This window comes from Grammomys surdaster, unplaced genomic scaffold, assembly GCF_004785775.1.
Source record: "Grammomys surdaster isolate TR1022 unplaced genomic scaffold, NIH_TR_1.0 125548, whole genome shotgun sequence".
NCBI classification, from domain to species: Eukaryota; Metazoa; Chordata; class Mammalia; order Rodentia; family Muridae; genus Grammomys; species Grammomys surdaster.
The window spans coordinates 1,113,613-1,141,257 of record NW_021620397.1 but is presented as its reverse complement, the minus strand read 5'-3'; the positions used below and the strand labels follow the sequence as shown (position 1 = coordinate 1,141,257).

At 41.6% G+C, this 27,645-nt stretch overlaps 1 protein-coding gene across 2 annotated transcripts in view; it reads right to left on the bottom strand.

The window, feature by feature from the left end:
* The window catches only part of Mon2 (MON2 homolog, regulator of endosome-to-Golgi trafficking), a 77,497-nt gene that overhangs the window by 37,518 nt on the left and 12,334 nt on the right, over positions 1–27,645 (bottom strand). For both annotated transcript variants that reach the window (XM_028786546.1, XM_028786547.1), the window contains exons 3-15: positions 21,874–22,001; positions 21,298–21,429; positions 17,364–17,493; positions 13,806–13,900; positions 13,044–13,169; positions 11,271–11,465; positions 7,620–7,744; positions 7,006–7,142; positions 5,971–6,124; positions 3,841–4,067; positions 2,324–2,405; positions 1,489–1,673; positions 510–622 (exon numbers count right to left, since the gene is read on the bottom strand). In XM_028786546.1, coding sequence (XP_028642379.1) covers positions 510–622; positions 1,489–1,673; positions 2,324–2,405; positions 3,841–4,067; positions 5,971–6,124; positions 7,006–7,142; positions 7,620–7,744; positions 11,271–11,465; positions 13,044–13,169; positions 13,806–13,900; positions 17,364–17,493; positions 21,298–21,429; positions 21,874–22,001 — 1,829 coding nt within the window. The remainder of the gene's footprint in view (positions 1–509; positions 623–1,488; positions 1,674–2,323; positions 2,406–3,840; positions 4,068–5,970; positions 6,125–7,005; positions 7,143–7,619; positions 7,745–11,270; positions 11,466–13,043; positions 13,170–13,805; positions 13,901–17,363; positions 17,494–21,297; positions 21,430–21,873; positions 22,002–27,645) is intronic.

Genomic DNA, 27,645 nt, shown 5'->3' with positions numbered 1-27,645 from the left:
AACTGGATGCCAAAGCCATGTAAGTGTGAGGGTTAAAGTTCAGATCCCCATAACCCATGTTACCACTGGGAGAGCACGGTGACTCGTCTCTAACTGCAGCCACTGGGAGGTGGAGACAGGCTACCTAGACTAGCAGGAGGGCTCTAGATTCAGGGGAGTTAGAAACCGTGTATCAGCAGACAGCGTGAAGCAGCAGAGGGATATGGCAGACGATGACCTCTGGCCTCTACACACAAACACATACACACACTTGCTGGGCTACACATGTGCTGGCATACATAGCAATCCACATACACACATGCATGCACACCACACACACATACACAAAGGAAGTTGAATTAATATACCAGTTATAATGATGTCAAGAAAGTAACTACTTTGTTTAGGACCATCCTCTGGGTAAAAGAAACTCAGAAAGTAATCCCACTTGGAAAGTACAAAACTGAAGCACAAGAGAAGCTCTTCACCACTAACTGGTAACCACGAGACCCCCGCCCTAATCAAATTACCATCACTGTTCCTTGGGGCTGCACTGCGAGAGGCTGACCCACGGCCACAACTTGCTGGTGCGACTCACTGGACGGGCTGATCATCATAACACTTTGGCCCTGGATAGAATATGCTAGAACACAATGGAAAGAAAGCCTCAGTGCAGCACTGAGTTCATATCTCTTTCAAGGTACTGCTGTATTGTAAAAGAGTAATCGGAAAAAGTTCAACCCTCACAATTAAACTGCAGGACTGTTATCCAGATGCATGCAAACATCTGAAAACTCGTAGGTACACGCACTAACAAAAGCAAATGTGAAGAAATTTTCCATGTAAGTTGTTGTAATTATAAAATGCTGGTAGCATGTTTTATGAGCAAAACAGAATTAGAACATATTAAGTATTTTGAACATGAATCAATGTATACTTTTCTAGTTATAGGCAAATAAATTTTGGGTGTGAAATCTGGGTATCACATCGAAATACATATAAATTAAATGTAATAAACCTTAGTGTTCTCAAAGCATTAGCCAAGAAAATGAGCTTTTGAATGTTAGTGTAATGTAAGTGGTGGAAATATTATAGTTATACTAGGCCAAACAGAAAAGCAGCACTTCAACAATGCACTACAGTAACAAAGGAGTGTCATAATTCTACTCCCTATCTGTAGAGTTATTACTGAACATTGCTATCACTATTGTCTTCTCCCCACCTTATTTTTAAAGGACAAGCAGAAGAAAAGAGATATATTCCATGTGGCCACATGGGAAAGAGAAACAAAGAGTCCAGTGACCCTAAATCCTATCTTCTCTCATCCCTTTCAGGAAATAAAAGAACTGTTTGGAAGAGGAGGACAGAGTGAAAAGACGGAAGCACGCCAGCCTGGAGGGAGCACTGTCCACGCGTGGGACAGCGGGAAGCCTGACCGTGGAGGTTCTATCCCCCTTCTCTGTTGGCATCCATCCCAGTAGACGGAGAAAGTGGTGTAGCCTAGCTTACATTTATTGGAGAGTGTGGCTGCAGTGGTGGCGTTCAGCACGGTCAGAGCGTAATGCGGAGGCAGGGAGCCTTTGCAGATGGCGGTTATAAAGGCATCTCTCGAGGTTACAAGGCCCAGTCTTCCACAGAGAGCAGCCATGGTCAGCTCAGCCTTCAGGATGTTCTCAGTGGCAGCCTCATCTGTGCTGGAAGACAAGAGCTCTGCTTATCTTACCAGCTTATCGAAGTTATGCTTTAAAACAAGACACAGGCATATGTACTCAGAGAGCTTTCAAGAAAAGCTAAAACCAATGGACTTAGGATGGAATTTTAACCAAGTAATCAAATAGCTAAAAAACTGACCCATATAATGTAATACGTATTCATAAGTGGAAAAAGGAGAACTTAAAGATTAAACTAAAAATATCAAGCATTTTATTTGTTTACTGAGATAGGGTATTTACTTCAGGCTGGACTCAAACTCATTGCAATCTACCTTTGTCAGCCTCCCAAGTGCTGGGAGCCACCACACCTGGCATCAGACATCTTAAAATATGACACAAGTGCTCCATCATTTGGAAGCTGTAGTTTTGATTAAGCATTCTGACTATTCTAGTGGGAGTCCAAGCAAACACAGGCTCCAGAGCCGGTGCTCTTACAGAAAAAAGGAGGATGCAATGCTCATCACAGCAGTGTGCACACAAACTATCATACTGCACATGACATTTAAAGAGCGTCAAAGCTCTACTCACACAGAAAACCAGGGGTAGGAAAGAAGAAGTTCCTGGGACAAAGGGGAGTAAGGTATTGCTGGTTTAACTGCAATGACACAATGTAAAGCTTACGGACGGAATACCTGGCGTCAAGAAGTAGTGACAGCGCAGCGAGAAGACCGCACCAGCAAGCGCTCACCATCTCTTCCCAAACAGCTCTGCTCACTTCAAGGAAACACAACACGTAATCAGGTTACACCATTCATTACAGTGAGCTGGCGGTCTATGAAACTCAAATATTCCCGAAATAACTCAGTGATTAGGCATCAAACATTAACATTTAAAATATTCAAATAATAAAAATGTAGAAGCTGAGATAGTTTCATAATAAAAAAGTCTTGAAGTTAAGTTGTTTTAAAACATGATAGTTAAAACAAGATAGTCCACTATCTCAATTAAGAAATATCTTTTAAAAAATACAAAATGCCAGCTCCATTTCCTTTAGTAGGCCAAAATGTCCATCTGTGTAATCAACTGGAAATCAGTGTGGACTACAGTCTAAAATGTTTGCTCAGCTAGAACAGCGTTACATATGTTGAGAATCAAGCATAACTAATACACTAAATCAATGGCACTGGGCACCTCCCGGCTGGAGGTGAGATTTACAGCTATGGAAAGTGAGCACTGACCTTGTAGAAATGACCTACAAACAGAGGACCTGGGGTGATGTCATAGTCTTTAGTACAAGGAAGCACACAGTTCCAACCCAGACACTCGATAGGTGTCCTTCCTGGCCAGGCAGCAAGAAGCACACTTAGTGCTCACAGGTCAGTCTCAATTCTATCTGCCTGGGCTTCCTGGAAAACTGACTAACACCTGTACTGGACCAGAAACGTGAGATCACTTGAGAGCATCTCATGTTGAGTTGTAAGAAGAACCAAGAGAACATGGAGGAACACGAGACATGTCAAAAGAACACTATCCAGCCTGAAGAGAATATCACACCAAAAAAAAAATGACAGCCAGTGATTAAAATTTTTGGATTCAATAAAAGTCCAGTTATAATTAAAAGTGAACATCTCCAAAAATTGATATTTTTGCTTCCTCACATACTGATTCATCAAATTAGTAGCTAAATTAAACATAGGAATCACCCTGTGCTAATCTTAGAATAAATAAACCAACTTAGGATATACCCTTCTAACAGTGTCAAGGTCGTATAAACCAAGCACTGAAGAACCATGTTCCACACTGTAGGAAAATCCCCACACCCAGCAATAAATTCAAAACCAAGGGACCACAAGGAAACACACTGGGACAGCGATCAGTATGAGTAAGACCTAGGATCATATTAAACACGAGACTGAGCCTAGTTTCTGAGAGTGACTGTGTCGGAATGGGGCAGACTGTAATTACTTTTAGAAAACCACGGCACGTACTAAGGGGCAGTGGGACAGCGTGTCTAGAGCGTCATCTCAAGTAGCTCAGAAAAATACAGTGACGTGTACAAAATAAAGAGAAAGGTGAGAGCAGCGTGATAATGTGGTGCTCACCACCAAAGGGAAATAAGGGTGAGTGATAACACAGCCGCATCCCCTCAATTCTCCCTGAAGTTCAGAGTATTGTGAAGCAGCAATGACAGCTGGGAACCGCAGCACACCTGTCTCCTGATCCATCTGGTCTGAAGCTGACTGCTCATCTCGCCTTTCTGATGACTGTGAAGATGCTCCTTCCGTGACAGTGGGACACTCTGTTTCTACCTCTCCCAACTCTCCTTCTATCATCGTGGTGATGCCACGGACGAGATCCAACAGACAGTGGAATGCCACGGACATGGCATAGCCTTCTGGTATAGTTGGGGGTTCAACTTTGTCCAGCATCTCTAGGCTGAAACCACGAAAAATACAAGCACTAATGAGAAGCCACAGAAAAGAACCATAGACAACCATTTCCATAATTGTAGACTCTAAGCATTACTAATAGGAAGACAGGAAAGAAGAAAGAGCATGACTGAGCCGGTTTCATTTGGAGAAGGCCCTCCAGTACTGTAACGTGATCAGAAGGGCTGCTGAGATGGCTCAGTGGATAAAATGTGCTTGCAGCCAAGCCTGATGATCTGAGTTTGATCCCTTAGACCCACCTGATGGAGGAGGGAAGTGATCCTGCAAGCAGTACTCTAACCTGCACACATGTGCTATGGTGCACATACATGTATACACACACACACACACAAAACATATTTTTTTTAGTGTAAAAAAATGATCAGAAAAATTAAGGCTTAGCTGCTACCACAACATCGACTTGATATATGGTGACATCTTCACCATTCTTTGGTGTGAGAAATATAAAAAACTAACACAGAATACATTAACACAGATTAAGTGCTTCTCAACCTCTTACCTTTAAAGTGACATAAAAGATAAAATAAACCCATAAGAGGAAGATACTCTTATATCAGACAAAGCACAACCCTGAGAGACCCAGAGCACAGATGACCTGAGACCATCAGCCAACTGTACGAGTAGCACAGAGGGGCACCTGTGTGTCAGGCTCAGATCCACTGCACAGAAGCCACCTGTGTGTCAGGCTCAGATCCACTGCACAGAAGCCACCTGTGTGTCAGGCTCAGATCCACTGCACAGAAGACACCTGTATGTCAGGCTCAGATCCACTACACAGAAGACACCTGTATGTCAGGCTCAGATCCACTACACAGAAGACACCTGTATGTCAGGCTCAGATCCACTGCACAGAAGCCACCTGTGTGTCAGGCTCAGATCCACTGCACAGAAGCCACCTGTGTGTCAGGCTCAGATCCACTGCACAGAAGCCATCTGTGTGTCAGGCTCATATCTACTACACAGAAGACACCTGTATGTCAGGCTCAGATCCACTGCACAGAAGCCACCTGTGTGTCAGGCTCAGATCTACTGCACAGAAGCCAGTGTTCAGAAAGCAGGACCCTAAGTCTCATGTTCTAAGTTAGGACAGATGAGGAACTATGGTTCTGGATCCCTCAAAATGGTCATTTCTCAGGCTAAGAACAGAGTGACGAATTCACCAGCAAAGAATGAACAGCAGTAGTTGTAAGTTGTATTCACATCCAAAGAAAAGGAGATGTCAGAGGCCTATCTCTTGTTCACAAAACTAACTCAAAATAAATCAGTGACCTACATATAAAAGGACTTACAAAACTCTTAACGATGCCTGCCTATGTTTCTTCCCATGATTTATGCCTATGTCTCTTCTTGCAACAATCTGTTAGACATAACACCAAAAGCACAATTAAAATATAGGTAAACTGACTCCATCAAAATTGAAAACTACTCTGTTCCATGGGCAGTAGTAAGAAAAGACAACTTACAGAACAGCAGAATGCTTCTGCAACTCATGTGTACCAGGAATTATACATGCATGCACAAGAGAGTCCTAGAATTTAGACCTGTGACAACTTCCATCTCACAGATTAGTTAGGTTAAATAAAGTTGAATTTGCCAAAGGGAACGCTATTCTAGACAAGCTATGTCCACGAGGGCTGAGAGTCAAGCCACACACTTAACCACGGAGCTATGTGAGACAAACGAGTCCACTCAGGTAGATAAATCATGGTTTGTTCATAGTGCCATTAGCACCCTCCAAGTAGAAGAAAATACAGTCCTGCTTAAAATTCTCAGAATATGACAAAGTAAGCTCCAAAATGCAATATTAAATATAATGTAGACAGAAGTACTTTAGAATTAAATATCTCCAGTGATATCATTTATTATAAAATCATGTTACTACTACTTACTAGGTGGCTTTAGCACTGCCTTGAACTGTAATCGTCAGGATGGGTATCCAGGCTCCTCGGTACTCAAACGCTGGCAGCAGAGTGACACCTGCACCAATGCCCACCATCCCTGAGTTGGCTGGTGCTGAGGCTGGGCCACCAGCATTATTGTTTCCTGTTAGGAAAGGAGAAAAGCAAGCACACCAACTTATTCCTCGATTACACGTCAATAAATTCCCATGCCTACTCACACTTAAAGATTCCGTGCTCTCAAGGGTGATAACCTATAAATGACATCTGCTGACTATGTTTACCCAGAGAGTCTATTTCCTTTAAATAACCACTTAACTTTTTAATGTAAAAATTACTAGAAAGCCTACACAGGTAGGTCTGTTGGTGAGGCATCTGCCACATAGGCATGGGGACCTGAGTTTGCTCTTCAGTACCACATAGATGTGTTTTGCTCTCCAGTACACTAAGATGTATGTGTGTCTTAAAGAAAATGGTGGAAGTTATTGTAACCTCAATCTCACAGTAAATGAAGAAAAGATGCAACTTGACAGAGAAACTCCAACATGAATAAACTGATGGATATACAAAAGGGTGCTTGATTTTGTTCCTCAATACCCACAATAAACCTGTCTTGCTGATGCTCACAGGCAATCTCAGCACTGGAGAGGCAGAAGCAGGCAGACCCAGCACCCTGCTAGCCATCTGCTCACCTAACCAATGAGCCCCAGGTCCCAGTGACAGTACTATCTCAAAACCTAAGGGCCCCAGCTCCTATTAATGACACTCAAGGCTGCTCTCTGGCCTGCACATGCACATGCACACGCACACACACGCACATGCACCGCCTGTGCCTGCACATGAATGAACACACACAGTGATAGGAATAAACAAAAATACAAATCTTTTTATATCTCACAAAGTTTCTATTTTACGAAAATATAAATCTTAATATATTCAGGTGGTTTAATAGCACAAATTTCTCTCATCACACTGACTCCTGTAAAGCAAGGGAGAAAATGAAGACAAACATGAAGGCGACCTTACCAGCCTGGTTGGCTGCAGCAGGATTTCCAGTCGGAGGGACAAGAAACAGAGACTGGATAAAAGACCCCAGCGCATTCACAATGTCTCGGAAAACCTTAGTGGAATGTTGCTTCATGTCATATGACTGACAAAATGACCTGCAAAATAAGTTTAAACATTTCTGAGAAAAGCATTTTAATGTATTATAATATTCACATTTTAATAGCCAGTAATATTGTTTAATATTTATAATTCCATATTTGGTGTCATTCTTTATGCTTGAGTAGTCTCTCTAATTTGGGTTAGAAAGAAAGGTTTGTTTGATAAAGGACATATCAAAGCAAAAAAAGAAAAAGAAATGCTGGCTGCATTTGCTTAGTAACTGCTGGCTCACTACCCTCGTGTCTGACCTCTCCCAGGTCCTCCCGAGCTCCCTCCCACTGGTGAGTTCATGCACATAACCCCACAGTTTCTTTGGTGAGCATCACTGCTCCCACTGGTGAGTTCATGCACATAATCCCACAGTTTCTTCGGTGAGCATCACTAAGACTTGAACAGAGGCACTGAGCTCTTCTTAGCTCAGCACATGGTTACCAGGCCATCTGTTTGACAGAGTCCTGCGGCTGCGACTTTACCTTAGTAACTGAGGCTGCACACAGAGCCTGTGGATCGATTCCACTGCAACAGCCCGGAGCCACTGCGGCTTATCTGCATCCAGAAACTTCACCAGAAGTGACAGAAATATTTCACACTCAGTCACCTACAAAGAACAGATTTTTAAATATTTAAGTCAAAAAGAAATCATAATAACGATGTCAGATCATCTTCTCAGTAACTTGAATAAACTGCAGAACTAGTGCAGCAGAAAGCCACGGCTTCTCTCTAACTATATACCTGAAATACTAGTGATCTGCTAAAACAGTTCATTCTGGACCCTTATTTTAAGAAACCATGGTATACCATCTTGCCATCACTAGCCCTACAAACTGCTAACGGATGTATGAGCTACCCTTCAGTAAGAATCCACATGTATGTTAAAAAGCAAAGAGGCAGTTTGCTGGTGTGGTGGTTTAACTAGACTCATGTGCTTGAATGTCTGGCCCATAGGGAGTGGCATTATTAGGTAGCATGGCCTTGTTGGAGAAGACTGTCACTACGGAACAAGGCTTTGAGGTCTCATATAAGCTCAAGCTATACCCAGTCACTCAGTCTCCTTTTGCTGCCTGGGAATCAAGATGTAGAACTCTTGGCTCTTCCAGCAGCATGTCTGCCTGGATGCTGCCATGTTCCTACAATGAGGAAAAGAGACTGAATCTCTGAACCGGTAAGCCAGCCCCAATTAAATGTCCTTTATAAGAAATGCTGTGGCCGGGTGTCTCTTCACAATAGAAACCCTAACTGACACAGAAGTCAGTACCAGGGACTGGGGTATTGCTGTGATAGGCCTGACCACGTTTGGTTTGGAGGAATGTGGATTTGGGGACTTTGCCTTAGGAGGGCCTCCCTTCCAAGGTTTCAGGGAGAAGAAGAACTTCAGTATGCTGCCTAGAGATTGCTCTTGAGATGTTTTGGTGAAGAATGTGGCTGCTTTTTGCCTTTTTTGTCTGAAGAGTCTGCCTAAGGCTAACTAAGGTGAAGAGATTTAGATTAATTACTATGGGAAAAGAAACTTCAAAACGGCCAAGTATAGACTCTGTCTTGTGGCTCACCCTTAGGAAGAACATTTTGATGAATAGAAAGCTGAGGAAGGAAAGATATGTCATTCTAGAGTTAAAGGGCACCAGGAAGTAGAATGGAGCTAAGTCCTGTGTCCAAGGAGACAAACAGATTAAAGATATTAAATAGAATTAAGGGAGTGGTGACCTCAGGGCCAGATCCCACCCAGTTAAGCTGCCATCTTTTTTTTTTTTTAAGATTTATTTATTTATTATATGTAAGTACACTGTAGCTATCTTCAGACACCCATATGAGGGCATCAGATCTCATTGTAGATGGTTGTGAGCCACCATGTGGTTGCTGGGATTTGAACTCATGACCTCTAGAAGAACAGTCAGTGTTCTTAACCACTGAGCCATCTCACTAGCCCCCATAAGCTGCCATCTTGTGAAGAGGAATTTAAGAAAAGCTTAGGTTCAGCTGTGGTGGTACATGCCTTTAATCCTGGTACCCAGGAGACAGAGGCATGGAGATATGTGAGTTCAAGCCCAGTCTGGTCTAAAGAGAAACTTCAGGACAGCCAAACTTAGTCAGTGAAGAGGCTTTCGAGACGAGGACAGAAGAAAGGGATTACGAACTCTCCCTCTGCAACTAAGGAAAGCCGCGGAGGGCAGGCGTGTGAGGGGGGACCACTGCAGAGAGGCTCGAGGGCTGCTGGGAAAGCCGCGGAGGGCAGGCATGTGAGGGGGGACTACTGCAGAGAGGCTCGAGGGCTGCTGGGAAGCTGTGGGGGTGAAGCCTGGACCGCCTTGGAGACCACACAAGGTTGGACACGACAGAGTGGTGGGGTATTCACCAGGGAGAGCTGCTAAGAGGAAGTGGAAACAGCATGAGAGAAAAGTGTGCTGCAGCAGCAAAGCTGACAGGAAGTGGAGATCTGAAGAGCATCTGACATCGGACACGGAGATGCAGAGTTTGAACAGCTGGGTTTTGGTCTTGCTTTGGTCCAGCATTTCCTCACTATGATGTATGTACCCTGTGCCACTGTACATTGGTAGTATGTGATCTGTTTTTGATTTTGATTTTATAGGGGATTCTGGTTAGGAGATTGCATGAATCTCAGAAGAGACTTTGAACTTTGGATTTTTAAACAAGTTTGAGATTGTTAAAGACTATGGAGACTTTTGAAGTTGGACTGAATGTATTTTTCCATTATGTTAAGGCTACAAGCCCGTGGAGGCCAGGGAGTGGGATGTGGTGGGTTGAATAGGTTTGTCCCCCATAGACTCTTGTGTTTGAATGCCAGGCCCACAGAGAGTGTCACTATTAGGAGGTGTGGCCTTGTTGTAGGAAGTGTGTCACTGTAGAGGCAGGCTTCGAGGTCTCACATAAGCTCAGACTACACCCAGTGAGACAGTCTCCTGCTGCTGCCTTCAGACCAGGATGTAGAACTCTCAATTCCTTCTCCAGCACCATGTCTGACTGCCACCTGTCATGTTTCCTGTCATGAGGATAATGGACTGAACCTCTGAAACGGCAATTAAAGGGCTGTCCTTTAAAAGAGTCACCATGGTCATGGTGTCTCTTCACAGCAGCTTAAACTCTTAAGACAGGCATAATGGCACAGGTCTATAATCCCAGCCCTCAGGAAGGAGAGGTAGGAGTCACCCTGAGCTACAAAGAGAACTAATGTCTGATGGTTGGTCAGCCTCAGTGAGCTATCGGAAACGATGAACTAATGAACAGTGGGACAGCATGACTCTCAAGGGTATTGGTTCTCAAGTGGCTGATGAACACCTTGGAGTTCCCTGAGATCATTTATGGGAGTGTATGAGGGCAAACGCATTTTCATAATAATACTATGATGATTTGTTCTTTTCAGTGTAGTAAGACTTGATCTGATAGTACAAAAGCAATAGCATTAGAACAGTAAATGTCTTGGCAAGAATCATGGAATCATCAATGCATCTTCACTGTCATGCATAAATAAAAGATGCATACTACACCCCCCACATACACACACACCCACACAACTACATACTACACACCCCCCACATACACACACACAAACACCCCACACACACACTATTCTAACATATCTATCTATCTATCTATCTATCTATCTATCTATCTATCTATCTATCTATCTATCTACCTACCTACCTATTCTATCTAAAAACCACTGATGCTTAACTTCCACTGCTGACTTGATTGACTAACCCCCTGGGCCTTCCTGAGGCCACGCTTGGGCACCTCTGCGAGGACGTTCTCAAAGAGGACTAGTGAATGGGAAGGACAGCTCACCTTGCTTGTGGGTGATACACCAACAAAAGCTGGGAGCCCAGACGGAATAAAAGGGGCAGAGGAAGAGGCTGACGCCACAGGCACGATCAGCCCGCTTCCAGGCTACCATGAGGCAAGCAGCTTTTGTGACATCCCCCACAACCACGACATTTCTGCCTAATGCAGGCCCCAAGTAATACAATCAGCTGGCTAAGGACCAAAGCCTTTGAAACCAGGATTCAGGGAGGAAGTCTTCCCTCCTGTAAGTCCATAGGTCAGGTATTCTGTCAGAGAAACAAGAATGCATGCAACTGTATATAAAAACATGCCCAGAAATTAACACTTACCAAAAGACTGTAAAATTGCTTGATCAGAACAGACACCACTCTCAGCAAACGCATGCAAATAGGAAAATAAGGTTTTTCAACTGGTGCTGGAGAAGATGAAGTACTGGAACCTTGTCTGAACTTTATATTTGGAGAAAAGAGCTTGATCACAAGTGGACACACCCTTTCTTTGAGGAGAAAACTGAACTCTTGATGCTATTTGCAAAGGAAAAAAATTAGTTTGTAGTGACACTTCAAAAAAATTAATTATTGTAAATGATCTAAATGAGTTTACATTTTTCTTAAGAAGTTTTGTTCTTTGACAATTTTGTAATATACAGACATTCTGGTTACTCTCTCTACCTTCTCTTCCTTCTCTAGGCTTGCTATGCCCCTCCCCCACCACCCCACACTCTGTTCCTTACACATCTCTTTCCCACATTCACATCTCTTGTTTGTTTCCCAAAGATTTTAACTTGTACTGTTTGTGTGATCTGGTACTACTTAATTGATCTAGTGGATCACATGAAATTTGAATGATTAAAATAATAAAATATATTTGAAGTTCACCATTAAAGGCAGATTAAGCCTTGTATTGTCACTAAAGTGAAGACTACTCTTCACTATCAATCATATCTAATAAATATTTTCAAACCAGGTAAAATTGTGTCAGATATTTCACTATTGTCCCTCTTCCAGAAACTGATAGTTGCCAATAAATCAGTAAGCAGTACTTTCTCATGAGGCCCTTTGTATAATTTATAAAGAGGTTTGAAATTTGCACTATTCTTAAATACTAAACACAAACTAGAAATATTTCAAGAAGTTTAAAAAAAATTAATGTAAATTTTTAAAAAGAACATACATGATTTTACAATTTTTAGTGTTCACTACTAAGTACATAAGACTATAAAGCATTTAAAATAAGAGGAATAAAAATTCGATTAATAAAGTATAAACAAGCGTAACTATTTTACATGTTGAGAATTCTGTAAATAATCGTACAATTGTATTTAAGGTCACTATACGTCAGGTGAAAGGCTTCCTTAACTTGCTAATCTTCCCTTCACTTCAGTCAGGAGCAGTCTCACTCCTTCTCATGGCCCTCCGGCCACCTCCCCTGTCTCTCCCCACAGCTGATCCTAATGAGAATGAAAGGAACTCTGTAGCTGGGGAGGGAATGGGGCTGGAATACAGAGATCTAGGGATACAAGAATCAATGGGGGTGACCTTAGCTGAGGCTCACCGTAGTGGGGATATGGAACCTGAGGAGGCTACCTCCTGTAGCCAGGCAGGAAGGAATCCCTGTGGAATGGTAGGGACACCAACCCACCCACAAAACTTTCGACCCAAAATTTATCCTGACTTCAACGTCAAAAGGAAAATAAAAAGAAACAGTATATTTTCACGTGACTTTCTTAACTCCATAGCTGGGGGAAATTTGCCTAAATAAGTTTCTAAGATTTATTCTAATAATAAACTTTTAAAATGTTGTGGGTAATTACAAAAAAAAAAAACCCACTAAATCAAAATTCGAGCAATGGCTTTCTTTGCGCCTATAACCTCAGTTCTCGGGAAACTGAGACAGTTGCACATGTAAAAGCCTTGTCATAAAGGAACAAAAACACCATCAAGAAAAACAAGCCTCACACTCTCAAACAAGCAAAAATAAAACGCACTCCGGTCTAGAACCTAAGGTAACCTGTATCTTCTAATGTGGACAAAATGCATTTTGATTTCTTGACAAATATCTGTGAAAACAATCTTGTGACACACTAACATTGACTGGCTTACTTGTAAAAACACTTGTGGGAAATCATTGAGGACCGACTCCAGCAACTCAAGGCCAAACGTCCGAGTCATTTCTGTCATGCCTACTAGCCAGTAAGGGGCATCAGCATTAACCAGCTGACAGAGGTCCTGGGAAAATTTTTAAAAAAAATCAAGTGTCATGTGTTATGATAATATAAACTTTCCACAACTCAGTTTACAAAAGCAAACCAAAACAAACCTCTTTTTTTAAAAAATTAAGCATTAGCAATTCCAATTTTGACAAATTGTACATTTAGTAGATTTTAGCAAACATCTATAGACGTATGTAACTATAGACAACAAACAACTATAGACAAGTACTATTGTTATTTTAGTAAGGAATAAACTTTTAATCTTACTATACTTAAAATGATTTAGTCATGGCAACTGATGTAAAAAGTAGGTATCTGTATATCAGATTACATTAAGTAGACAGCAAATCTCTTACTTAACCTTTTCTCATTGAAGGAATGTTTTTGTAGGATTTGTCATTCCTAATATACCTATTTTTCTAGGTGAGTTTAATTTCACTTCCTTAAGGTGAGGGTTCCAACATTTTATCACTGTTAGGTATACAGTAGATGCAGAAATCTTTGCTCAGTCTTTTAGAATTACATTAATATAATACTAGTAATACTTTTAATTTTTATGCAATTTTGTAGATTAAAAGTACATCAAATTCTACATTAAAACACCTGCACAAGCTATATGTTACAGTAAGAATTCCTCTGTCACCCGAAGTACCTGGAAGAGCATATATGCGTCTTTAGCACAGGGTCTCAGTGTGCTGACAGACCTCCTGTTACTGTTTCCTTGGATCAGAACTGGAGGTTCTATATCTGCAAAACAGGCCAGAGACTGGAGTTCAGAATGACCTTTTTACAAACCATATACTATGTTTAAAATTCATCCTTTTATATAACCATGGTTCCTGTTTGAAGAATCATGTCTTCAAACAAGATATTTTTATATAAAATACAACAACAATTGCTCATTTTCTTACATACATTTTAACAAGCTTATTATTTTTATTACACACTTGATTTTCCCAATTTCTTATTTTTCAGTTTTTATCACATGATCTCTGAATCGGTATTAAATATCAAACATAAAGTTTACCTCATAGCCACTTCCTCTGCCCTTTACCATGTTCAAAAGGATGAACTGCTTTATCTGCTGCCAGTCATGGGTTGCATCTGCTAAGAATAAGCTAGAATTGCTTTTCCCTGCTCAGCATGTTTTTTTTTTTTTTTGTTTTTTGTTTTTTTAATTTATTTATTTTATTAGTACACTGTCGCTGTCTTCGGACACACCAGAAGAGGGCATCCAATCTCATTACGGATGGTTGTGAGCCACCATGTGGTTGCTGGGATTTGAACTCAGGACCTCTGGAAGAGCAGTCAGTGCTCTTAACCGCTGAGCCATCTCTCCAGCCCAGCATTTGTTTTTTTAACATTAGCAGGAAAGATGACATTCTCTGGGCTGATGACATGTTTGGTGGGCAAAGGTACCTGACACCAAGCCTGAGGATCTGAGTGATGCCCAGGATGGACATGGTGGACAGTAAGAACTAATTCTCACTAGTTGTCCTCTGACCTCCACATGTGTGCTTGTGTGTACACATACACACATAAGTGTAATACTTTTTTAAAGGACAAATTCTTTGTAAATTATAGCAGCTTGTTTTAAAATCAGTGTTGATTTAATAAATAATTAAAATGTTTTTGGTAGTCTTTCCCAAATTATTAAAATAGAAGCAGTAAATGGTATACTAGCCTTTAGAGAAACTTGGGTAAAAATCCTACTCCAGGAATCACATCAGGGTTATGAATATAAGACATTTACACAAGGAAACTGTCCTGCGCTTAATGTGACTCTGAGGACTGGGATTGTATTTGTACTTTTCCTCAGAGGAAAAATGCAGGGAAATCATGTACCAATGCCCGTGGGAACATTCTAGCAAACCAACAGTGAAGAACAGCCAATCTAAATGCAAAATCTTTAATCAACAGTCAGCTCAGGAAAGACAAGGTCATTATTAGAGGATGCACAGTAGCCATATTTCCCAGAATCCCACGCTTGTAAACATCAGTTTACAAGCTACGCTGTGTAAAGGGGAGAGCACCTGAGCACTGACACAGCAACAGGAGGCTCCACAGGTAGAAATGCCTGTGGCCAAGCAAGCTGGCCTGCATCCATCCCTGGGACGGTACTACAGGAGAGCATGCACGCGGACCTCCACATGTGCTGTGCTATGCCTGCCTGCACACACTGAACACACAATAAATAGTAAGTACAAAATATATATACAATTTTTCTTGCTAGAGGAAAAAAAACTAGGTTGTTCACGACTGTAGCACCTTAAGATCTTTGCCAGAGCAGGTGGAAAAATCATTTGTCATCAAAAAGGTTACTACTGAGAGTAACTACTGAGGTTACTACTGTAACCTCTGTTTCCTATAGTGGAAAACTACCAAATCTCAGAACATGTTCTAACATGCTGAACAGCAAGTATCTGTCAATTCTCCAAAAGGATATTTCTAACTTAAGAATACTTATAAATCACAAAGAAGTCCCCTTTATAATCAGAGTATTTAATAAAATGGGAAAGATTAACACACACCAGTAACTGCTGATAGGTGTAGGCAAAGATTCACAGGAGGATGCCTGTGTGTGGAAATTGAACTTTCTGTGGTGATCCGAGTAGTGGAAAGCACAGGTAGAGGCTCAAGGCAGCTGTAAAACCCAGTGCTACACAGGATCCAGCAGGAGCTATCAGTGCATTAGAGCACAGCCACAAAGTAGAGGCTAAGTATTACAATGCAAGCCAACAGACAAAAGGACACCACAGATATTCATAGGATACATTTGCATAACATATATGCAATATAATACTTTGTTAAACTGTGAAATTATCATCCTCAATGGGGAGATTGATACACGTGAAAACTTGATATAGAAAATGAAGCGTCTACTCAGGGTGATAAAACAGTGAATCGTTGTTTGTTTGTCTGTTTGGATTTTTGAGACAGGATCTCTCTGCATGTATGTAGCTCTGATTGTCCTGGAACTTATAAGACCCACCTGCCTCTGCCTCCCAAGTGCTGAGATTAAAGACAGGAGCCACCACAGCCAGCAGAGTAATTTATTTTTAAATTGCTATCAATTTTTAAGTGCCACATAATGTGGTGGTTTGAGTAAGAAGGGCCCCTATCCACTAATGTGTTTGAATACTTGGCCACAGCACATGGCAGTATGCGGAGGTGTGGCCTTGTTAGAGTAAGCATGGCCTTTGGGGAAGAAGTGTGTCACTGTGGGGGCAGACTCTGAGGCCTCATATGTTCAAGCTATGCCCAGTGTGTCACAGTCTCCTTCTGCTGCCTGCAAATCCTCTCAGCTCCTCCAGGACCATCTCTGCCTGCACATGCTTCCCGTCATAAGGAGAATGGACTGAACCTCTGAACTGTAAGCCAGCCCAAATGAAATGTTTTCCTTCATAGGAGTTGCTGTGGTCATGGTGTCTCCTCACAGCAACCGAACTCAAAATAAGACATATAGTAACATGTATATGTGTATGTATGTATGTGTTACAGATGTACACACACACACACACACACACACACAGAGTAGAACTGCTATGGTTAATACTAATTGTTAACATGACAAGATTTAGAATCACCTGAAGGACACAAGCTCCTGGGCATGCCTGTGAGGGAGCTTCTAGATTACAGTGAACTGGGAAACCCACCAGCAAAGCCCTGCTCTGTGAGCGGGGACCCTGAACACAGCATCTCTCTCTCTCACTCTGTCTGTAGCTCTCTCTGCTTCCTGACTACAGTGCAGTGTGGAGCCCCCTTCCACCCCTCCCACACACCATCCCCGCTCGCTGTACTCCTTGAATGGTAAATGGCGATAACCTGTCCCTTCCTTGAGCTGCTTCTATCAGAAAACTCACCAAGTTAACAAGAAAGAACTTAACATACATATGAACTCACCTACAGCTACCACATTCACACAGACATAGCTGTACACATGAATGTGTGCAGTTCCGTGTGTGTGAGTTGTCAGGGATTTCTGTGAGCGTTCTTTGAGTCTGTTCTCTTGCTGGCCTTAAACTAGTGCTCCTGTTGAGGCTGGGGTTCCAGTGTGTACAGCACACTCGCCTGCACCTTAGGCGTGCGGCAGTGAAGCTGTCCTAGCTTTGGGTGTCACCAGGTTACAAGGGAGAGCTGGAAGGGAAGGAGAATCAGCCCTTGTCCATGGGAACCCCTCACAAGGACAGGGGACAGCGGGCAGCTTTACCTCTGTGCCTGTCATCTTCAGCCACCATCCTCTCGAAGACCACTGTCACCACCTGTCGGACTGTAGCAGCAGCCGTATTATTTGTGATGTTGTCCTTTGTGAAGTGGAGTCGAAAACAAAGAACTATTGCCTAGAAAAAAGATTCCTTAGCATGAGGTCAAACTGAAGAGCAGAATCTATCAGATGAAACCACGAGTCAGAGAAGCTGCTTCACTCAGACATGAAACGTTCCATCTCTTTATAAAAGGAAACTTCAAAACTCCTCAGATTTCAAAATAGTTCAGTCTCAGTAAGTACATAGCTATATAAGATAAAACAGTTCAAAATACTTTTTTTAAAAATATACTTCATCTAATGTATATGAGTGTGTCATGCTTTATTTTCCCAGAATGACTTGCTTAAGAAATAGCAAGTATTCATGTTTGTTGTATCACTAAATGCTTAGAGAAGCATAATATAACTTGCTAAAAATGTAAGTAACAGTATACTGTTATTAGAAAAGTGCCACACTTTTCTCTTTAAAAAAACAACTTTACTAGTAAGAAAACTTGTATATGCTGAGTTGTTCTACTTAAAGGCATACAATCCCTTGAGTTCTGCCTGCTCTATAAGGATGCCGTCATGGAGCACACCGCGGGGATGCAGCACTTCTGTCACCCTAGAGCATTTCCTCACACACCTCTGCACCCACTTCCTCTCCTAAACTATGGAAACGGTCTCATTTTTTCACTACTGATGACTCGGCATTTTCTACAATTTTATATAAAAGATTCATTCATTATGATTTGTGTCTGGCTTCTTTCACTTAGAACCTAGGCATGTAATTTGTGTGTGTTGTCCTGTGTATCAGTATGAGTTCCCTTTCTGTTGTTGAGGAGACTGCATGGTGTGGCTATGAAACCATTTCTGTTGATGGACATCTGGATAGTTTTCAGTTTGGTGCTCCTCTGAGTAGGGCTGCTATGAACATTCAAATACAAGTCTCTATGAAGACAAGCACTTTCCTTCACATTGGATAATACCTAGGAATGGCAGGGCTAGGTCACAGGGTAACCAGGATAACTTTTAAAGAAACTGCCAGTTTCCTAAAGGACATCTACAGTGTGGTCACTCTGGATGTGTGTGTGGATTCAGAGTCACTCCATGCGCAGCACCACGTGACATCATGTGATGATGGTGGCATCTGTAATGGTCAGCTGCTTTAACGGGCAGAGACAGGCAGCACTGTGATTTTAGCTCCCCTTCTACTAGCCTCTTCCTACACATCCGCTGTCACTGAGCAACACAATTCCTGAAGTGTCTTTAGAGTCATCTGTCAATTTTTCATGTGGTAATTTTGTCCTGGAAAATAATACTTTAAACAGTTTTTTAGAAGCACATGTGTGTCCTTTGTCAGATACCTGAGATTATTTTCCTCTACCCTGTGACTTATTTTATGGTTCATGAACCATACAATCCGAGCTCTATGCCTGCAATTGTTTTCCTCTACCCTGTGAATTATTTTATGGTTCATAGAGCATAAAATTCAAGCTCTAAGAAATGGTGGCATACACCAGAATCATAAAGATCTTCTAAAAGTTTAGTAGTTTGAGAAAGTTATCATTCTCAGAAGAAATACAAAATTCTGTGCCTTATCAACTCATCAACGTTTTTAAAAGAAGTATTTTTCACTTTATGTTCAGTGCTTTGACTTCATGGAAGAACACTGCCTACATACCTGGTGCCTGAGGAGGCTAGAAGGGGTGCTGGATTCCAAACCCAGGTCCTCTGCAAAAGCAACTAGTATGCTTTTAGTCTGTTTGTTTTTTTTCAAGATGAGGTTTCTCTGTGTAGCTCTGGCTATCCTAGAACTCACTCTGTAGAACAGGGCGGCCTTGAACTCGAGATCCACTTGCCTCTGCCTCCCAAGTGCTAGGATTAAATGCATGAGCTCTCGCTAGTACTTTTAACCACTGAGCCATCTCTCCGGTACTCTTATACTCAGTTTTAAGTGACATGCCCTTTAACAGAAAAATTACTCTATATTTCAACTTTTAAAAAGTGTATTGTTGTTATACAGAAGCTTTTATGTTGATCAATTTTGTATTATACTTTTGTACTTGAATTTTATTAGCAAATACTTCATATTCAACTAGGTGGCATACTAAAATCAATTCTCTAATTCCTCCTTTCTGTATGTGGGTGTGCAGGAGTGTACATGTGAGTGTTTGAGTTCAGGTACCCACAATGTGCACGAGTGTGTCAAAGCCAGTACCATCCACCTTGTTTGTGAGACTGGGTCTCTCACTGGAACGTTCCTCCTAGTCTAGACAGGCTTACAATGATCCTCAGTGTGCTGGTTAGTGTTTTTAACTTAAAACAAGCTAGAGTAGCCTAGGGAGAGGAAACCTCCATTGAGGAATTGCCTTCTTAGACTGGCCTGTGGGCATAGTCTGTGGGGTAGTTTCTTGATTAATAGTTGGTTTGTAGATTCTATCCCACTGGGGGTGGGTTGTATAAGGAAGCTGAGCAAACCAGTGGACAGCACTCCTCCATGGTCTGTTTCAGGTCCTGCCTCTCGTGTCCTTGATGATAGACTATAACCTGTCAGCTCAAGTTTATCCTTTCCTCCCCAAGTTGTTTTTACTCATGGAGTTTATCATGCGAAAAGGAACCTAACCAGAACCCCAAGGGATGCTGCCGTCTGTGTCCACACTGATTCATGGGCCAGCACAGCCCTGGTACTACCCTTTGCAGTGGGTACTGAGGATGCACCTTGGGTCCCCATGCTGGCATGGCAGACGTTTTGCTGACTGAACCATCTTCACGAACCAGTTCTTCTTTAGTATGTCCATGGTGACATTTTATAAGTTTTAAATACATGTATTACAATAATTGGATATCAAGAAACCAGAAGGAACTGCAAGCAAACACTCCACTTAGCAGGCAGGGCCTGGAAGAATGGAAGAACTGTTATGCTCTGAGACCAAGGTAACATCTAGAAAGGATGAACACATGGGCCCACTTGAGATACTATGCATACTAAGACAGCAGACATCTTTTTATCAACTATCCTTCCTTTAAAACACAAACATTATGAAACAAAATTGGCCATGGTGGCGCACGCCTTACTCCCAGCACTCAGGAGGCAGAGGCAAGTAGATTTCTGAGTCTGAGGCTAGCTCAGTCTAAATAGCAAGCTCCGGGCCAACCAGGGCCACATATTGAGACTTTGCCTCAAAATTCAAACAAACAAACAAAAAAGCTCAAAACACTCCTAGAGAATAGACCATGAGCTGAGGACTGTATTATGTGGCTCTCTGTTCTACAGAAATATTTCATGATTTTAAAACTATATAACAGAACATCTATTAATATTCCAAAGAGGACGGGAGAAGAGAAGAAAGTAAAAACTAGCTATGAAACCTCATGTGGTATAAGTGCTCAAAGAAGGGTCCTGGCCACTTAAGAGAGCCTTGAACTGTTTGGTTTCCTTACGTAATGCATACAGGTAGCTTCAAAGCAGGAGAACAGAGGAGCAAACATATAGAAATACCCAAGTCGACATGATAAAGGTATCCCTTCCTCTCATCCCTTCTCTACCCTGCTCTACAGCCACTCAATATAGGTAAGCTCAGCAGCAGCCACAGGCTGGTTAAGCAGCCTAAGGGATGTCCTCTCATCAGAGGGACTAACAAGGCTGACCACCACAGCAACTGTAGAGAAGTGCGTTATGTCCTCTCATCCGAGGGACTAACAAGGCTGACCACCACAGCAACTGTAGAGAAGTGCGTTATGTCCTCTCATCCGAGGGACTAACAAGGCTGACCACCACAGCAACTGTAGGGAAGTGAGTTGCTCTTCGTTCCAACGGCTCTAGGCACCTGCCTTTAAGTCAGCTAATACAAGCACTACCTCAAAGCATCTAGAAACACCAGCTAAACAGGCCTCTCACCTTGGAAAGCGCCTCGTCGTGAACGACCGTGTTGGTCGTTAGGAGGACAAGCACTGTCTGCAGTAGCTTCAGCTCTTCCAGGCTGTTCTCCATGAGCTGCCAGAGCATGTTAATTATGTTTCCAGCAGCAGTCTGTGAAGCAGAAGACAGCATAGAAAATCAACACAAATCTGAGGGATGATGGAGAGTCACGGGAATACTGTCTAAATTCCACCATCAAGTTAGATACAAACTAACTTATTAATTATTATTATATTATTATTATTAATTAAACTTAACTAATGAGTAACTATCAATTCAGATAAACTACACTTTAAAATGTGAATTAGATTATGTAAGTATTCTATGACACTCAAAACTTGACTCTAAAATCAGAGCCTGTACTATGAACTACACCTTAGATTACAAGTAACTCAATGGCATGCAGTTAGTCTTTAACGTCAGCTTCAGTCTTTAAGTTATTCTTCTTTCATAAAACTGGCTCCTCACAGGAGAGATCAGATGAGCTTCAGTCTTCCCATGAACACTAATGATGTTGACTGTTAACAAGCAAGTCAGATAAAATCTTCAACCTACCTCGGACACCACTTCGTGGGACATGAGCCTCTGGATGGCGGCCAGACACAGCTGAGTGATCTTTGGCTCCTTGGTTCCACACCCCATCAGGAAAGGCTGCACGACTTCTGAGCTGTTCTCTTTCAGTGCTGGATTCAGAAAACACACCAGGTGACTTCCTAGATCTATTCGTAAGGATGAGTGTTTGTCTATGTACTTAGAGCCTATGACAACTCTTTTAATGTCATAAGAATTCAGGCAAGTCAGATGTACAGTCTTCACCTCAGCTACAGGCGTCCCAGGCTTTCTCTAGCGTGGGATTCTGGGTCTTCCCATCTGCTACATACTCTTTGAGAACATAGATTCTTACAAGTTCAGAAATTAACATTTCTTCATGTCATGCATGAGTAAAATAAACAAGAATTCATATTATAGAGCAGAAAGTGGTTCAAATCTCCACAGTTCACAGGCGCCCTATGTATTTTTATATGCTGTGAACGTTTATAATGCTAATGTCTTCAGGAAATAAACACAATTCTTAGACAACAATAGCAATCTTCCTGTTACTATGGAAAGAACACTTTAAATTAACTACTAAACACACAGACTTTTATTGTAAACCTTAGTTTAATTTCTACCAACTCTACAAGTTTTAAAGTAGTAATAATAATTAAATTCAATTGAACAATTAATTTATAACATAAAATTTAAAAATTGCTTAAAAGCAAAAAAGATAAATAAAACAAGTTTGTTACCTTCACAGAAACTAAATAAATAGCATCGAATTTTAAGTAAAGGGAACATTAAACTTAGGAGTCTGATATTCCGTTTTCAAGGAAATAGAACTCATTATTTACGTACATGTATATCTGAGTCAGAAAATATTCTTTCAGAAGAACTTGGAAGAAAACCATTCATAATCACCACAGAAAGTAAAAAAAAAAAAAGCCACCTCAGCCATTGTTTCCTTCTTACTGTGTTTACAGTACCAGATATGAATTTCCTCTTATGAAGCAGGCCTCAAATCCAATCAGAGAACAGTGATTTTACCCATAACACTCACGCCACTTTGACCCAGATAGGTGTACCTTGGCTGGGAGACTGGACTGCAGACTGTGGGAGTCACAGGGGACGGGTGTGATACGCACGTGCTGTTTAGGGATGGGCGTGTCACGGTTACTCATTCTCTGTATTCTGACCATCTGTGGCCCTCCATATTCATTTACCTACAAATTTCATCGTTTTATTATATATCTTGGGCTCTATCAGTAAATTTAGCTCCTGCTGATGAGCTGATCCATCAGGATGCTGAGCTGTCCTCTAAAGACTTGTCTACTAAAGATGTGTCTATAGCCATAGACAGATGCTACTTTCTCCCGCCCAGCCTCTCTATGCAGAAGATGGGAGGAAACAAGGCGAGCGGAGTACAGGGAGAAGGGCCGTGACATGCTGTCTCTGGGTGAGGCACAGGCAGTGCAGGTGAGACCACACAGCGTCCATGGCATCTGCAAGAGCCCACAGAAAACTGGTCTTGTCAAAAGTCAAGCACAGGTTGGGGGGGGGGGTGCACAGGCCCCTTCCCCTCCCTGTTGAAGTATTGGCCACTGATGCATTCTCGAGGACAGACAATAATTATTCTTCATTGGGCACCAAGTTACAAGTTCACTGTCGCCCAGACAATTTTAGTTTAATAAAAAATACACACACACACACACACACACACACACACACACATACACACACGCACTTGCAAGACACGCAAGACTGAAAGGGAACTGAAGGGAGGTGGAGAGGTTTATAGTAAGTAACCATAATGTACTTTACACATGTGTGACATAAAAGTGTAAAACGAGCGTTTTTTAAATTTTGGTATTGAATATTTAAATCTACTTTCAGCCTTCCAAAGTACACATTATGGAGTGATAAACTAAGACTACAACTTCCAACAATATTCTCTATAGAGCCCCTCACTGGAATATCATAAATTAGTAATTCAGCCCAGCTTACAGAAGAGAATCACACTGGAAAAGAGTAACAGAGCCCTAAGGCTTTCTCTCTTATTCCCTGAGTTTCTTGGGCATGGAAGTTTTAACTCAAACCTGAAGACAATAATTTCACAACAATATTGCAAAAATATCAAAGTATGCAATTAAAATATGATTTTTGAACTGATATAATTCTGTATATTATGGAATCATAATGGAATAAATTAGAAATTAGTAACAAGAGAAATAACAGAAAAGCTACAAATGTTTAGCGATCAAGCAACATACTCTCAAATGGCCAGTGGGTAATTAAAATAATCAGGAACAAAATTTTCCTATAATCAAATGCAAATGATAGTACAAGTTATTTGAGATGCAAAAAGCAAACACAAAAATAAAAGAAAACAAAACAACCAGCACCACAACAACAAAGCCAGCAGTTGCGACTGGAAGCTTATAGTTATGAACTCTTACATTTTGACATCATAAAGATTTCAAATACCTGAACAATGAACTTCAGGGTCCTAGATAAACAACTGAAACCCCAAAACAGAAGATAAGAAGAAATAAAGATCAGGGGAGAAATTAATATAGAACCAACAAAGCAAAGAAAAACAGAAAGAAAAAAATACTAATAAACACAGAAAAAAATGGAACATAAATACCAATGAAATCCAGAGCATTATTCAAGAATACTTTGAGCCAGGCAGTGGTGGCGCACGCCTTTAATCCCAGCACTTGGGAGGCAAAGACAGGCAGATTTCTGAATTCGAGGCCAGCCTGGTCTACAGAGTGAGTTCCAGGACAGCCAGGGCTACACAGAGAAACCCTGTCTCAAAAACAAAACAAAACAAAAAGAATATTTTGAAAATACATCTTCCAATAAACTAGAAAATATTCAAGAAATGGATAAATGCGTAGAAATATGACTTATGAAATTAATTCAAGAGACTATAGACAACTTAAGTGAATTTACAGAAGATAACAAAATTGAGGCAGTAATAAAGAGTCTTGAAGAAGGAAGGCCTAAGACTGGACAGGGTCAGGGCCATGTTCTATCAAACCTTTACCAACGTGTCCTGCATGCTAGCTCAGAAAGTAGAAAAGAGAAGAACACTACCAAACTTATTCTGTAACACTAGCATTATTCTGATATAAAACCAGATAAGAACTTAATAAAAACATAAGTTCAAACACTCTTGTCTGATTTCTCTGGTGAACAGAGAAGCCAAAGTTCTCAATAAAATCCAAACCAAATTTGAGAAAGTGTTAAGAACATACACCATAATCAAATACACGTCATTCAAGATACAAAGATGGTTCAACATGTACAATCAGCAAGTTTAATAGAACACATAAGTAGGTGTAAGGACAAGAATCACGTGGTTATCTCAATAGATACAGACAGTCCTTGACAGTTGAACATCCCTTCATGGTAATAAGTGAAGAGCAGGACATGTTTCAACACAAGCGAGGCCGTCCGTTGATGGCAATCTTACACATGACACTGTGCTTACAGGGAAGGGTGAGAACAATTCCTTTAAATAAGGAGGCAGGCCAGGATGCCCACTCTTTCCATCCCATTCCTATCCAATCAATACAGTTCCCAAAATCTTAGAGCAATAAACCAAGAGAAAGAAATAAAAGGGATGCCAGGCAGTGGTGGCACACGCCTTTAATCCTAGCACTTGGGAGGCAGAAACAGGTGGATTTCTGAGTTCAAGGCCAGCCTGGTCTACAGAGTGAGTTCCAGGACAGCCAGGGCTACACAGAGAAACCCTGTCTCAAAAAAACAAATAAATAAAAGAAAGAAAGAAAAGAAAGGAAGAAAAAGAAGGAAGGAAGGAAGGAAGGAAGGAAGGAAGGAAGGAAGGAAGGAAGGAAAGAGAAAAGAAAGAAGTCAAAATATCCCTATCTGCACACGGCATGATCTTATTCTTAAAACAAGACCCTAAATATTCCACCAGAACCCCCAGATGCAGGAAGTGTGAGCAGTCTCAGCAGAGTAAGATGTGTGCCAGCCTGCCTTCCAGCTCCCTCCTTCCCATGGTGACTAAGTCCTTCTGGAATCCAAAGGACAGCACATGCTTTATTCTCTTCCTGCTCTTCCGAGCAGTGCTGGACGTCAGGTCCTGGCCCCTGAATCCCCCCACGCCTGGCTGCCAACAGCTCTGCGTTTCTTCCAGCTATACTTAATCGTGACATATCAGTTAGACTAGTGACACATGAACCTATCCTGACAAAGTTGGTCTTCACAAGATGTCTGACACAACCATGACTTCTGGGAGACAACAGGGCCAGAGAGTGCCTGTGTCGTTTCTCAGACTTTATGATCAGACAGTACTCCAAGTGTATACCCAGATAACATTAGGCTGGCTCTGTGATATAATCTGAGCTTACACTGAGGAAGGGCTCCGTGCTCACCGATAATACGATAAATAATGGCAACAGAGCAAAGAACAAAATGCTGGCTCTAGTTTTAGAAAGCATGCCAGTTTAGAAGGGAAGTTTCTGGCGAGGAAGACATCCGTGAGGGAGCAGGAGAGTAAACGGGATGGAGGAGCACAGGAAGCAGAGGCCGCAGATGAAGCACCACAGCCATCTATCTGTCTTTCTCCTGCGATTCTCATGCAATGCTCTACTTCCAAGGACTATGTGGCATGTATCCTACAGGTGGTACACACGTACACAACTCAAGAGATGGCTCAGCAGTTAGGACTATTTCAGTTGCCAGTACCCAAACGGAGGCTCACAACTGCCTGGAACTCTAGTGTCAGGAGAGCCAATGTCTACTCCTGGGCCTTCCTGGGCATCAGGCACACACATGGTACATATACAGAGATGCAGGTAAAATACCCATACACATAAAATTAAAAAATAAAAATATTTTAAGATATCACAAGTACATATATTGATAAAACTATACAAAAACAAACAGGCAAATTGGTTTTTATATCAGGAAAAAAAATCTGAAGTATATTTGCTCATAGCTACTTAGAGACAGAAAAAGATAAGGAGAACTATTGGAAGCTAACACAGACACAGATAATGACTAAGCTTGTACATGCGTACTGACACTAGTTGAAAGCAGCCATGGTAAATGTAACCGCTAGGGTTTGGGCTAAGAGTTAGATATAGAACTTTTAAAGATTTACAACTTGATAGATTTCCCTACTAAAAATATACATTAAAAAGCAGAATATAACTTTTATGTTACACGTGCCTTCTCGGATTTTAGTAGCTTGTAATCTAGGATAATAAATCAGTTGTAACAGAGCAGTCAAGCGTGAGACTAAGGCATTTGGCTTTGTAACTGGAAATCTTTATGTTGTCATCTCTGACTCTCGGTGTGGTACAGAAGGCGGAGGTAGGGGTGTGTGCTCTGGTCAGGCTGGTTACCTGACACAGCCTTTCCACTCATGTCAGCCTTCATGACAGCAGAGAGAACGAAGAGAAGCAGACGTAAGTCGGGGTGCTGAGAAAGGAGTGGGGCGTAGGGCAGAGACTGATCCTGGAAGCTGAGAGTCCACAGCTGACTATAAGTGGTGCTTGCCATCACTAAAGCAGGTTTGAAGAGCCCCGTCAAAGGCTCTGACTCTCACCGCAACTCTCCGTGGGTTCTGATCACACAGAGACATCTAAGAATTCACATCCTGGCTTACTCGAGTGTCCGCAATTGTTTGGGAACTTTGATAATTGTTACAGGACCAAATTAGTATCCTGTAATCTCACGGTTTATAAAAAAATAAAAAATAAAAACTTCTCAGGGAATTAAAATATTAAAATCTTTCTCAGTATTAACTGTACT